Source organism: Hyalella azteca, unplaced genomic scaffold, assembly GCF_000764305.2.
Source record: "Hyalella azteca isolate HAZT.00-mixed unplaced genomic scaffold, Hazt_2.0.2 contig9518, whole genome shotgun sequence".
NCBI lineage: Eukaryota > Metazoa > Arthropoda > Malacostraca > Amphipoda > Hyalellidae > Hyalella > Hyalella azteca.
The window spans coordinates 250,369-263,279 of record NW_025939587.1 but is presented as its reverse complement, the minus strand read 5'-3'; the positions used below and the strand labels follow the sequence as shown (position 1 = coordinate 263,279).

Sequence of the window (12,911 nt, the reverse complement as noted above, 5' to 3'; positions counted from 1 at the left end):
GACAGGGTGAGTGAGGCAGAGGACATCGTGCAAGACAGGGGGCCGGACAGGGTGAGTGAGGCAGAGGGCATCGTGCAAGACAGAGGGCCGGACAGGGTGAGTGAGGCAGAGGGCATCGTGCAAGACAGGGGTGACAGGGTGAGTGAGGCAGAGGACATCGTGCAAGACAGGGGGTCGGACAGGGTGAGTGAGGCAGAGGACATCGTGCACGACAGGGGGCCGGACAGGGTGAGTGAGGCAGAGGGCATCAAGTACGAAAGGGACAGTGAAGCTGTGCATCACTTCGTGGTTTCGTCCTTCATTATTTCGAAATAATGATGCTCTCTACATGAGGACGTCATAGTAAATATTCTTCATCATAATTTCGAGATTTTTTTCTTTCTTTGTTACTAAAAACAAAAATTAATGTATAGACGCCTCTACGGTGGTTACACCTAGATCATTTTTTCTTCATGTCATGGGCATATCTTTTGTAATAAAGTTTCAACCCAAGCTGATGATGTGTGCTTCGCTACACAGGACAGACACCCTCCCCTGCCCGACATATTCCTGGACAACGTGCCTCACATCCCGTGGGCCTTCCAGCTTTGCGAGCTCACCATCATCGTGCTCCTCTGCACCTTCTTGTGCATCCTCTGCTTCCATAAGCACAGGTGCGTTTAGCGTTCTCTCGTAGCATCTACTTATTATAATTTTCTTCCAGATTTTTGTAAAACATTGTGATTGCGCATTGTAGTATTGTAGCATGTAGCATTACTGAATGATCTCGTAATTGTTTAAATTCAATTCGAATTGTATTCTAGAATTATCAGTTCAATGACTGGTAGTAATTTATTTATTTTTTTTTTGCAATTTTTTGACAGTTTCTTTGCTGGTAATCAAGCTGGCAATCAATCAATCAGTCCGTTTCGTTGGCTGGTATTGCATGTTTTTTTCTCAAAAGTTTAAAAATGGCTTGTTGCTACTGCTTGAGTTTACCTCAAATTTCAATACACGTTGTTCCCGAGCCATGAAAACACTATGCGTCTTGCTTTGGTAACGAGGAAGTATCGGTTTAGAATAAATCTTTACTGATACAATTTCACGGTTATAATAAAATACATCCACGAGTGTGTAAAATTACTTTAATTTTTCTAAATTGATTTAATTCACCAGTACAGTTCAAACTCATCTTTTGAAATTTCTAACATATTCTGTAAAACCCTACATATTCGCCCCCACAGTTGTAAAGCTGTATCGCCTTAGAAGCGAAACTGAAGTTCGCAGGGCTCCACTATTTCATTAATGGACTAGGTTGCAATCATCAGTCAAGGCGTCGTAAAACTAGAAATTTCAGTGAACCTGCTGAATCCTATTGGGAAAGACTTTACACGCATTCAGTCGCGTGGCACTGACTGACGATAATGATGTAGTACACGACTGAGGCGCCTCTTTTGGCCAGCGCACATCGAATTCATCGTGTTAAAGATTCAAAGGTCCATATGTGCTTGTAATTTTAATTCGCTAATGCCCATATTGTTCCAAGTAATATAGTTTCTATTAATCAGCAGTTCTAATTGAAAAGTCCTTGATTTAGGTTATTTTACAAGAACTGTGTGTATTAACCGTAACGAAGTCCTTTACTTGACTGTTGATATGAGGAAAGTTTCGCGAATTGGGACATATGATGGACCAGGTCATCTATTCCTGTTCCGAAAAATTATATTCACACACCGTTCCTATGTGAAGTTATTACACGAAGGAAACTCCACTAACTTGACAATTACGGATTTCTTCACTTTCCAAACTTGATCACCTACTCATTTGATGCAGGTATTTATACCACTTTGATCTCTGAGATATCTAGGTATGATAGGAGGCTCAGCAAATTAAAGTGTTGTTCCTGTTATATTTTATTTTCCTTCATATGCAACTGGTTTTTTTCTAAATTTTTTGTTATTTTCAAGGGATTTTGATGCTGAAGTCTCGTGAATAAATTTGACAATATTTACGCGTGTACGGTCTTAGCTGGTTGATCTAATTTATTGTCAAAATTTTAACTTTCTTTTGTATTATTGGATCCAAAATTCATCTTGCAGCTTTAGGGCAAAATGTTTAATTTAGTGCGTAGAAAATTCAACGTAATTGATAAAAATAAAACGTATGTGGTTCTGAGCGTTGCTTAGCTGCGTTGCAAGGTCAAACAGACACCTGAATCAACCTCACTTGAGACGCACCTGTTGGAAGGCAAATTGTACATGACATCATGACCTTCACCTTTGATCATGTCATTTTTACCTGAAATACTTCACACGTATTTTCGGTCTATATAACACTTCCTGCCGCGGTTTGTTCATTGGTCAAAAAACGAGTGTTCAACAGCAAAGCGTTGCACACCTAAAAAAGTCGCTGTTTGCATTTATTAAGTTTTTTGAAGTTCTAAGTCAAGTAAGTCAGGTCTAGGCACATGAACTCCATTATTACGTCGTTTTGAAGTTCTAATTCAAGTCAGGCATCTCTGGGCATGTATGTACTCTTGTTTGGGTGAGAACATACCTGAATGTACAAAGTATTGCTGCTACGTACAACGCAACCACGCAAGTGCGCACTTGGGCTATGATGGCATTGTTATGCAAGGTAAAGGATGCATCTCGATATCTCGCCTAAGTAGGTGAGCTTGTTTACTGTCCATGCTCGAGTGGTGAGTTTATCTATTCGTCAAGTTTGAGTAATGAATTCTTCTAATTCTCGAACTTGGTTCTTCTTCGCCAATCTGACGATCTTGTGCTGTTCTTCACTTAATCACAAAAATTGTAAGTATCAAGGTTAGCCAATCGTACGGTCTGTCTAGAAACTCGAGTATTGAGCGAGCCGAGCCAGTTGGCTTGTATTACTAGATTTTAACTAATTTTATTGCAAAAATTTTGAGGCTTTAATGGCGAGTTGTTTTAATTAGTCAATTTCGATGTTCTGTTGATCTTGTTGAGTATATTTCCGACCTTTTATTTTTGAAATCTCATCTTGTACCTTCATTGCAAGCGCGTAATCGAGAATATGATAGAATCTTTGCTCTTCGAGCACCAGTTAACTAAACCTCAGGGCAGTGTCTGAACGGCACTGAAGAGAATTGAATGCGATCTCTGGGACCCGAGCAGATTTTTCTTTCATGGCCGTTGCATGATGAAACCGAGTGGCACTTTATATCATAGCCAAGAAAGTCCTATATTTTTTTATCTATTTCGTGTACTTGAATTTCATGACAGTTTTCACACAATGATTATTAGTTGCGAAAGAATTAAGTTATAAATGACGTTTCTAGCCGATGAGCTACTTAATCACCTTATTTTCAAAGGTCATAACTTGAAACATCCTGTTACATCATCGATGAGAAACTGGTTTCGTACGTCCGTTTGTATGTCGAGTAGCGGTCTTGCACCTGCGCTATAACGGATATTTGCGTGACTCATCGACTTATGATCTATATCCATCAAATTCGATCGTAACTCCGTTCCACTTTGGAATATCACTGATGGATCGTCTAACTTGCATAGAACACGCAAACGTGTTAATTTACGAATAAAATATTAATTTAATCAAAAATGTTTTTTCGTACTTATATACATTTATCTTGGAGGACGCTGAATAAGTCTTATCTTATAATGTGGTACTATCAGATGCCAGTCCAATACATCTACACAATTATGACGCCGTAGTCTACACGTGCCAACTAATGTGAGTCGCCCATGAAGAATGACGACGCCGAACAGCAGGGCTAGTCCGCGTAACCGCGACCTTGTGAAGTTGTGAGCTTGTGAGTTGCGACTTGTGATCAGTTGCGCTGTAGATATCATGGAGGTAGTGTGTGGCTGTGTGCTAGCGTGATCGCCGTTCGTTCATCCAGCGCAGTTTACCGTTAGCTCACCCAGCCCGTGCTGCCGTTGGGTTTCGCGTTCGCACTTCGCGTTTCAATATTGTAAATTATTATTTGTACATGTGGTACCATAATATAATTGTATAAATTTTCAGAAATGTCTATGCATTCTTTGTGCATGGCTGCGTGTATTCAGTATTGTATGACTTGGAACTAATACGGGACTGAAAATTTTAAATCTTGATTTAGATAGAGGTTAGCTTGACACAGACCTTGTATCTGCCCTTATAATTAATTTAACTACGTGGCTTATTTTCCCAAGATGCAAGACTCGCACAATGAGTAACAGCACTTACACTTACAGCAGGTGCAAAAGCAAATCGTCTGGTGAATCATTTATGTTTCATGGTTGTAATTACTACGAAGCTGACAGCAAATGCAGCTAGCCTAGCTAACTAGGCCTAATTGCGTTTTGTATTTGGAAAATTAGCTATATATTATGACCTTTTGTATCCGAAGAAAAGAGTATTGTAAATACGGTCAAGCTCAGAAATTAAGCAGTATGTTTTTCGCGAAAAACCGTATTTTCTAATTTTTGAAAAATACCAAGAAACTACCACAATGTCGAACGGTACGAAAGCACCCGGAGAATGCGGCTTGAAATCTAATTTAAATATTTCCACCGAGCGCGAGGACTCGAATTGTCTTCAGGAAATTCTCGGTGTAGCTGAAGGTTCCTCAGTGTCATCTCAAGAGCTTCTCTGTCAGAAGCCTCGGCCTGATAGCTGTCCTCTGGACTTGGACAGAGACTTGCTAGGACGTTCTCACCTCACTAAACGCGGGAGTGAAACTGTGGTGATAAACGTGGCGTTGTGGAGCTGTGAGGATGTGGTGATGTGGCTGGCAGCACTCGGTTTTGATGCGTCAATATGCCACGTTTTCCGGACGCAGCGAGTCAACGGAGAGGTGCTGCTTACTCTCACCGAGCACGACTACAAGGAAGAGCTCGGCATTGTCGTGAGTGTGATGCTTTATAAGTTTAAAATCACATGAATGAATAGGTATGCTGCCCAAATAGTGACTTACTTTTCACCCATAACACGAGCTCATAAAGTATGTAGCATTTATATGCCCCCTCAATCCTCAAACTGAGTCAGGATAACGGAAAAAGGACATCGCTATATGGACAACGACCTGTTAACTTCTTTGAGTGTTAGTGCAACAATCCACGTGGTCCTTGAGCAACTTGAGCAGCCGATAACTTATCTGCAAATATCTTGTGTGCGACGTACATTTAGAATAAAATTATGCCGCATGCCGTATTTTCTCCCGTAATTTTAGCACGGCTGAGATGAGTGTTCATGCAATTTCGAACGAGTAGATACTATCACTTCATTTAATCCTAATTAAAATTTGGTTAAATTAAATATTTATAATAAAGCCGAATTAAGTATAATTATATCGTCTAATAATTCTAATATTTATCAATGGCAGGCATTGGGCGATCGTCGTCGCTTGTCCCTGGCTATCAAGCGGCTGCAGAGTCCCTCATTAGGATCCCTGTCCCCCGGTAGCTCCTCCCACTCCTGCTCCCCCACCTCACCCCAACATTCCCCCGTCACCCACCATCACTACTACCACCGCCACTGCTGCCTCGACACCAACTCTCATAGTGGCGGCGAGAACTGCAACGAACATGGCGGTGGCGGTGAGAATACCAACGGCGCCGACAGTGGTATTGGTGGAGGTGATGGTGAAGGCTCTGTTGCTGGTGGTGGTGGTGGAAAAGGAAGAGTGTGGTGTTCATGTCGGCATCACAAAAGCGCACCTTCACCACACATGCTTGCAAGAACTCTCCTTAGACACCACAAGCGCCGAACGAGGTGTGTACTTGTCTTAAAATAATATATTAAATATAATGTATTATATATAATATATATTATGTATAGGTTATATGATATAGTGTTATCAGCTATGATTCTGCCATGTTGGCCTGGAAACCATTCTCGACATCTATCCCGGTCACCTTGCCGATTTCGACCAAAATTTTTACAACCAATTGCCGCGTTCGAGCCTTAACTTTCTGCTCTAATCTTGGTGGCCTTCACCACTCAGCCACCTCTAAATATTCCAATTCTAAATCATTTGTTAAATCAGATTCATTCCAATGGGTTGATGATTATGGCAGCTGAGTAAATGCAAATATTTTCAACGGAGGAAAGATTTTTTTAGTTTTCGACTTATTAATGTATTCTCTTCATTCAAATTTATGCATCAAAATTGTGATTTTACAGGAATGATTTTCAACAAAAAATATCAGAAATTGAAGTAACTAATTCTCTTATAATGTATCTGGCATTAAGGATAGTTATTTGGTCCACTACAAAAACGATTCTATAGAATTGGTTATTCTATTCTCATTATGCAGATACTCCTCATCTGAAAGTGACGACGAGAACGACGATGAAGGAGATGATGACATGTCCATAGGATGCAGGAGCAGCGACAGCACCGTGACCACCACATCTCAGGCCGCCACAGGGAGGACTGCTGGCCTCACCACATCCCCTCCTGGGGCCACGAACGGCGGCCGCCGGGGGGGCAACTTGGCCCGCACGGTGCCCAGCGGGGGTCGCGCGCCCCTGCAACCTGAGTACCTGAAGACGGCCATCTCGTGCTTCTACATGTTCCTCGTAACGTGGATCACGGCCATCGTGATGGTCTTTGTGCACGACCGCGTGCCGGACAGGGTGAGTGAGGCAGAGGGCATCGTGCAAGACAGAGGGCCGGACAGGGTGAGTGAGGCAGAGGGCATCGTGCAAGACAGGGGTGACAGGGTGAGTGAGGCAGAGGACATCGTGCAAGACAGGGGGTCGGACAGGGTGAGTGAGGCAGAGGACATCGTGCACGACAGGGGGCCGGACAGGGTGAGTGAGGCAGAGGGCATCGTGCAAGACAGGGGGACGGACAGGGTGAGTGAGGCAGAGGGCATCAAGCACGACAGGGACAGTGAAGCTGTGCATGAGGCAGAGGGCATCAAGCACGACAGGGACAGTGAAGCTGTGCATCACTTCAGGGTTTCGTCCATCATTGTTTCAAAATAATGATGCTATAAATGATGACGTCATAGTATATATTCTTCATCATAATTCCGAGATTTTTTTCTTTCTTTGTTATTAAAAACAAAAATTAACGCATAGACGTCTCTACGGTGGTTATACCTGAATCATTTTTCCTTCATGTCATGAGTATATCTTTTGGAGTAAGCTCTCAACCCAAGCTGATGATGTGTACATCACTCTGCAGGACAGACACCCTCCCCTGCCCGACATATTCCTGGACAACGTGCCTCACATCCCTTGGGCCTTCCAGCTCTGTGAGCTCACCATCATCGTGCTCCTCTGCACCTTCTTGTGCATCCTCTGCTTCCATAAGCACAGGTGCGCTTTGTATTTTTCTCGTAGCATCTTCTTAGTATAATATTTTCAGATTTTTGTAATATAATATGATTAGCATTTCTCTCGTAGCATCTACTTAGTATAATTTTTCAGATTTTTGTAATACAATGTGATTGCGCACTGTAGTATTTTAGCATTACTGAATGATCTCTTAATTGTTTTTAATTCAATTCAAATTGTGCTCTTGAATTATCAGCTCACGGACTAGTAGCAATTAATTTATTTTGCTATTTTTTATAATTTCGTTGCTGGGAGTCAATCACAATCAGTCCGCTTCGTTGGCTGGTATTGATTTTTTTTTCTCGGAAGTTTACAAACTCTTATATTTTACCTCAAATTCCTGCTTCACGTTGTTCCCGAGCCATCAAAAAAGTATAAATCGTGCCTTAACGTAACATAAAGATCTCGGCGCTGAAGTGTAGGCCTGATGTGGCCTGTCGCCGATTATTTTCCTTTTTCAATTCGAACTGGTTGACGAGGAAGTATGTCGTGCAGATGCATCATCGTGAGGCGGTTTGCAGCGCTGGGCGGGACGGTGTTCTTGCTGCGCTGCGCTACGATGTTCATCACGAGCCTCTCCGTGCCGGGCAACCACCTGCAGTGCTCACCGCGGGTCTGTTCTCGGCCTTTGTTTCTCAATATTTTGCACGCTGATCAGCTACAGAGTGTTTGTTATGGCCCTGCATTCCTCAATATTTTGCACGCTGATCAGCTATAGAGTTTGTTATGGCACCACATTCCTCATTATTTTGCACGCTGATCAGCTATAGGGTGTTTGTTATGGCCCTTCACGTGTCAATATTTCGCACGCTGATCAGCTATGGAGTGTTTGTTCTCGGCCTTCACTATACTCAATGTTTTGCATTCTGATCAGCTATAGGGTGTTTGTTATGGCCCTCTATGTCTCAATATTTTGCACGCTGATCAGCTATGGAGTGCCTTGTTTCACGGCTAAGTGTATTAGGAGTTATCGTCATTCTTGATTAACACTTGAAGTGTTTCACGATTTATTTGGTTTTGTGTGAGCATTCAGGAAATTTCCTGGTTGTCATTAATGGCTTCGAAATAGTTTCACTTAGCGTCGACTCCTAATTTAATGAGATATAGATAACAATGTGATAGTTTCAAGAAGATAATAGGCTATATACATTAATATTTTCTGGGTACTGCGTTAAGGGATTACACAAGGAGGCGATTGCGGTACCAATTATAATAGTCACTTGAAATGTTCAGGAGCAACGGAGCATCTGGCGGCAGGTGGAACAGGCGTGGGTCATCTGGCAGGGCGGCGGCCTGAGCATCAAGGGCGTCCGCACCTGCGGAGACTACATGTTCTCCGGGCACACCACTGCGCTCACTATGCTCAATTTCTTCATCACTGAGTGTAAGAGTACTTTAATTCTGCTAGTTTTTTTTGTGTCGGTTTTGATGTGGGGCTTTGATTTATGCCAGGTTTATTCTCTGTCTATTGTGTTATGTAGCCTTGGTCTACTATTTATTTATCTCTGGTGTTATCTGACTGTATGTACATCCCCTAGAGTCAGTTGTTCACTGTGGACATAATCGCCTATTCTAGGTTTTTGCTAGTTTTTCCTGGCTATTTTTACTGCATTGCTGCGTGTCAAGTGGTCAGCACAAATTCTTCAGTTTAGAATGCGCTTCTTTTGTTTTGTCCGTGAGCACTGAGTTGCTAATCTTGACATGGAATAATTTTTTATTCATTCGAGGCCATACGCTTGTTTTTTCTAACCATTAGATCTGCATTTAGTATGTCTTTCTTAGCTGATATCAACTAATAAATGTTAGAATCTATTTTCATTTGACTTGAAAAAAATTGTGTTTTACCGTATTATGATAATCTTCCATTATTAAATATGTTTTTAATTGACAGATACCCCTCGTCGTCTGTACTACATCCACATCGCCTCATGGGTACTCAACATGTTCGGTATATTCTTCGTGTTAGCAGCTCATGAACATTATTCTATAGACGTGTTTATAGCCTTCTACATCACGTCCCGTATGTTTCTATACTATCACTCTTTAGCCAACAACAGGGCCTTACATCAAAAGGACTCATTCCGCACAAAGATCTGGTTTCCCATGTTCAGCTACTTCGAGAGCAGCATAGAAGGAATCGTGCCTAACGAGTACAGTAACTTGTTTGCGTGGTCTAACCTGCTGTGGGCAGCGAACATCATACTTGTGCCTCTGCAGTGGATAGCATGCAAGAGTAAAATTACTTTGATTGCTATGAGTGGGGTACCCGGATGGAAAGATATAGTGGGGGTACCTAAAGTAGAACAAGATGATGGGTCTACAGGAGACGTCGGTGATGGTACTCCTGTCAGAAGTCAACAATCTTCTGGGGCTGATGAAGGCACAAACGTTGTGAACGGGGCTAGCAAATCATCCAATTCAACGCCTGTTCATCATCGGAAGGAAACGACGCTCTCTGGCAAACACTGTCCTGGTTCCACGAAAGATAAAAATGCTGGATCTGCGGGTACACTGCATAAACATTCAAGTGGCAGTAAAATCAATCTTTCATCTTCAATTCAGCGCAAAGACTCGAAGAAAAAAGTCCTCTGAATATCTCATCAGTGTTATACGTCATAAAATTAGATATATATTATGTCTCCACGTTCTGTGATGCCAATTTGGCTATTCCTCTTGTCTATCTCTTTTAACGATATTTTCAGAAATAAAGTTATTTTAATGTAAACAAAAGTACGGTTCTGTTATGTACTTGAAGTTGTTTGTCAGAACCTGGTTTGTTGTGATCCCATTCTTATATGTCGCGCAACGATTTTTATTTATTGTTGCTTTTTCATTGAATATTGAAAAAGTATCGAGTTCTAAATGAAATTGTAACATTATTAATTTTCATTTTATTACGTTATCAAAGGGAATAATTTTCCCCTCTGTAATTGTTTTTGTCCGCATTTAATTGCTTTTTTTGATCATTTCTTTCAATATTTTTAGAAGGCTCTATTTTTTTTAAGGTTGCCAAGTTTTTGATATTGGAGGAGTTTGTTCCCGGGTTGTATCTGTACGTATATTTTATTTACAGTGAGGGACTTACTAAAGAAATATAATCGCATGTTTATGAACTAACCGTAAGGCGGAACTTGTGTGTAGACTCAGTAATGCTTGATAGCTTTGCGCCTGTTGTATTGCTACAGCACTGTCCATCTATATTCTATACGCTAAATAAGGTTCTCGTTTACGCACATGAAATGTAACCCAACATTGTCTATTTTGGATTAAGTTGTCGGTCTATTTATTTTTCGATATCTGTAACGTAATGTCATAAAGACACACTGCGTAGCAGCAAGGTACACACTATATTAAAGTTCACTATGGCTAGCAAATTTATTCTATATTCTGCCAATAGAAAGACGACCTCTGTTCAGTTAACTGAGCCTAACTTCGACGTCATGGCTAACTGAACACACACACACACTTCCTGGAGTCAGTGTCAGCGTTCCTCTATATCCATTAAGCCGAACTTCGACCATAATTTTTTCGGATGTTTTAGCCTCTATATAAAACTTGTTTGCTCCTTGTCTGTGATTTAAGAGCTAAGAATATTGACATTTAACCCTGTATCTTTCTTAGATGTATTTGCTTAATGACCAATTGTTGGCTTGTACCTCAAATGCGCGCTTGTCACTAGGTTAATTATTATCGGTACCATGACATTTTGCATTCACGCAGCCTGATTTTTTGTCTCAAATTCTCAAAAGGAGATAACTATTTTTAATTAATAATAAAATGTATATTCAATAAGGCTTCGGCCGGTGGTCGTGAAGGGCTCTATGTTATTTTGGATATTTCAATGACAATCTAAAGTTTCTCATTTGCTTTAATTTCTGTGTGGTGTTATGCCATTGTATGTGTTGCTAGCGTCTGTTGTCTATTATTTAAATCGTGAATCCATTTGCTCTTGATTGATTTTATCCAAAGCTTCTCACGGAGAGATGCTGGATACTCGTCTAGGATATTGCAAATGTTGATATTTATGTAACATGACCGACATTTTAATTAATAATTTTGTTCTTTCTAAAAACTCAGATTATTTTGACAAATTCGTGCAAATTAACCGAAGTGGTGACACCCAGCTCTCTTGTTCATGATAACGATTAATGTTGTTCCCATTGGATATCAGTCCTTAAATTAGAAGGATCGACTCGTTATTGATGTAGTGAAACCTTTCGTGGCAGGCACAAGATCTAGGCTGAGCTGCTACGATGTTCTACCTGCATGCATGTGAATGTGCATCATAACATTTATCTTCATTTTATATTTATTTATATCACAACATTTATTTTCGCTTTATTGTGCCTGGTATACGAAATTAGAACATTTCGAAGATCCTGATAACATTTGTCTAACGATGTCTTCTGTGTTTAACAACGATGCACACGGTGTGCTGCTTTACTCGCGATTATTTATAGTGATGTTCACGCTCAATTGGAATAAAAATTTTCGATAGTCAGTGCGCACGGTAGTGAAGAGGTGAGGTAATGTTATAGGCTAAACATACGTTATTGTAACATTTCAGGTGTTGGATTTTTTATATAACCAGACTGTGTACCGCAACTTTTTCTCCAAGTCACGCACAATGCTACTAATAATGTGTGTAAATCGCCCCCAGGTACGGGGATGGATGTGTGGTTCCACGCATATGTAATTTCGTATATGATTTTGTAGGAATCGTTCCGATAACTGACTGAACAATAATTTATTCATTGGAAGTGCTATTGCCAAAGCTTTAGTTTCCTGGTTACTGCGAAGCTCTGGAACCCTGGCCGTTCCATTGTTCTTTGCGTGAACGATATTTGGGCAATTTTTTTTCGCGTGGTATTATTTACACCAAAGTTAATTTTCACGTGAGAAATCAGTGCGTGAAGTACTACAGGGTTTTTTTTTTATTTTTTAGCCAGTAAGATGATAATTGATATTACTGAATAAAAAATGAGTGTTAACCTGCCCTGTAAACCCAATTAGAGCAAATTTATTCCTTTATGGTGATAGGCTTAGTAAACAACCTGCACTGTCATCATTGTTCTAGCAAGTAGGTTTAGTTTATGCTTTCGAATGTGCTCTATTCATCTGTTTTACATCCAATCCCCGCTTGACGATCAATTTAATATGGCTGTTAGATATATTGCAGCATCTAAATATGACTTGGATTTTGAAATTCACTTGCCGGTACTTAGATTTTGAAATTATATTCCTGTCTTGATAGGGTAATAGTTTTATTTTCTGAATTTTATATTACTTATTGTCATTCTCGAAATCTGTTTACTAATATTAAGTTGTCGAAGGTAATGCGAGGTGATTTCTGGTATATTTTTATTCTTTTATTGTTAATTCAACGAGGGATTATTCTTGTTAATGAATGCAAGCACTAGGAAACAATAATATCTTCAGCTGTGAACAAATGCACTACGTGTCTTTCGTATGCCGAGCTGTGACCTGGTGAAGAGGTCCGCATCACGCAACGCCGCTTTCATATTTAGTGAATTAGTCATATTTTTTTCCTTCAAAGGAAAAGTTTATATTCGATGAGTTGCTTGTGCAATGAAATTTATTTT

General features: G+C 40.5%; 1 protein-coding gene across 1 annotated transcript; it reads left to right on the top strand.

The window, feature by feature from the left end:
• Positions 1–3,078: 3,078 nt before the first annotated feature.
• LOC108677452 lies at positions 3,079–12,911 on the top strand. The gene is made up of 7 exons (XM_018165672.2): positions 3,079–4,867; positions 5,345–5,733; positions 6,279–6,600; positions 7,157–7,290; positions 7,804–7,921; positions 8,542–8,692; positions 9,200–12,911. Exons 1-7 carry the CDS (start codon positions 4,472–4,474, stop codon positions 9,898–9,900), a joined length of 2,211 nt encoding a protein of 736 aa, XP_018021161.1. The 5' UTR covers positions 3,079–4,471; the 3' UTR covers positions 9,901–12,911.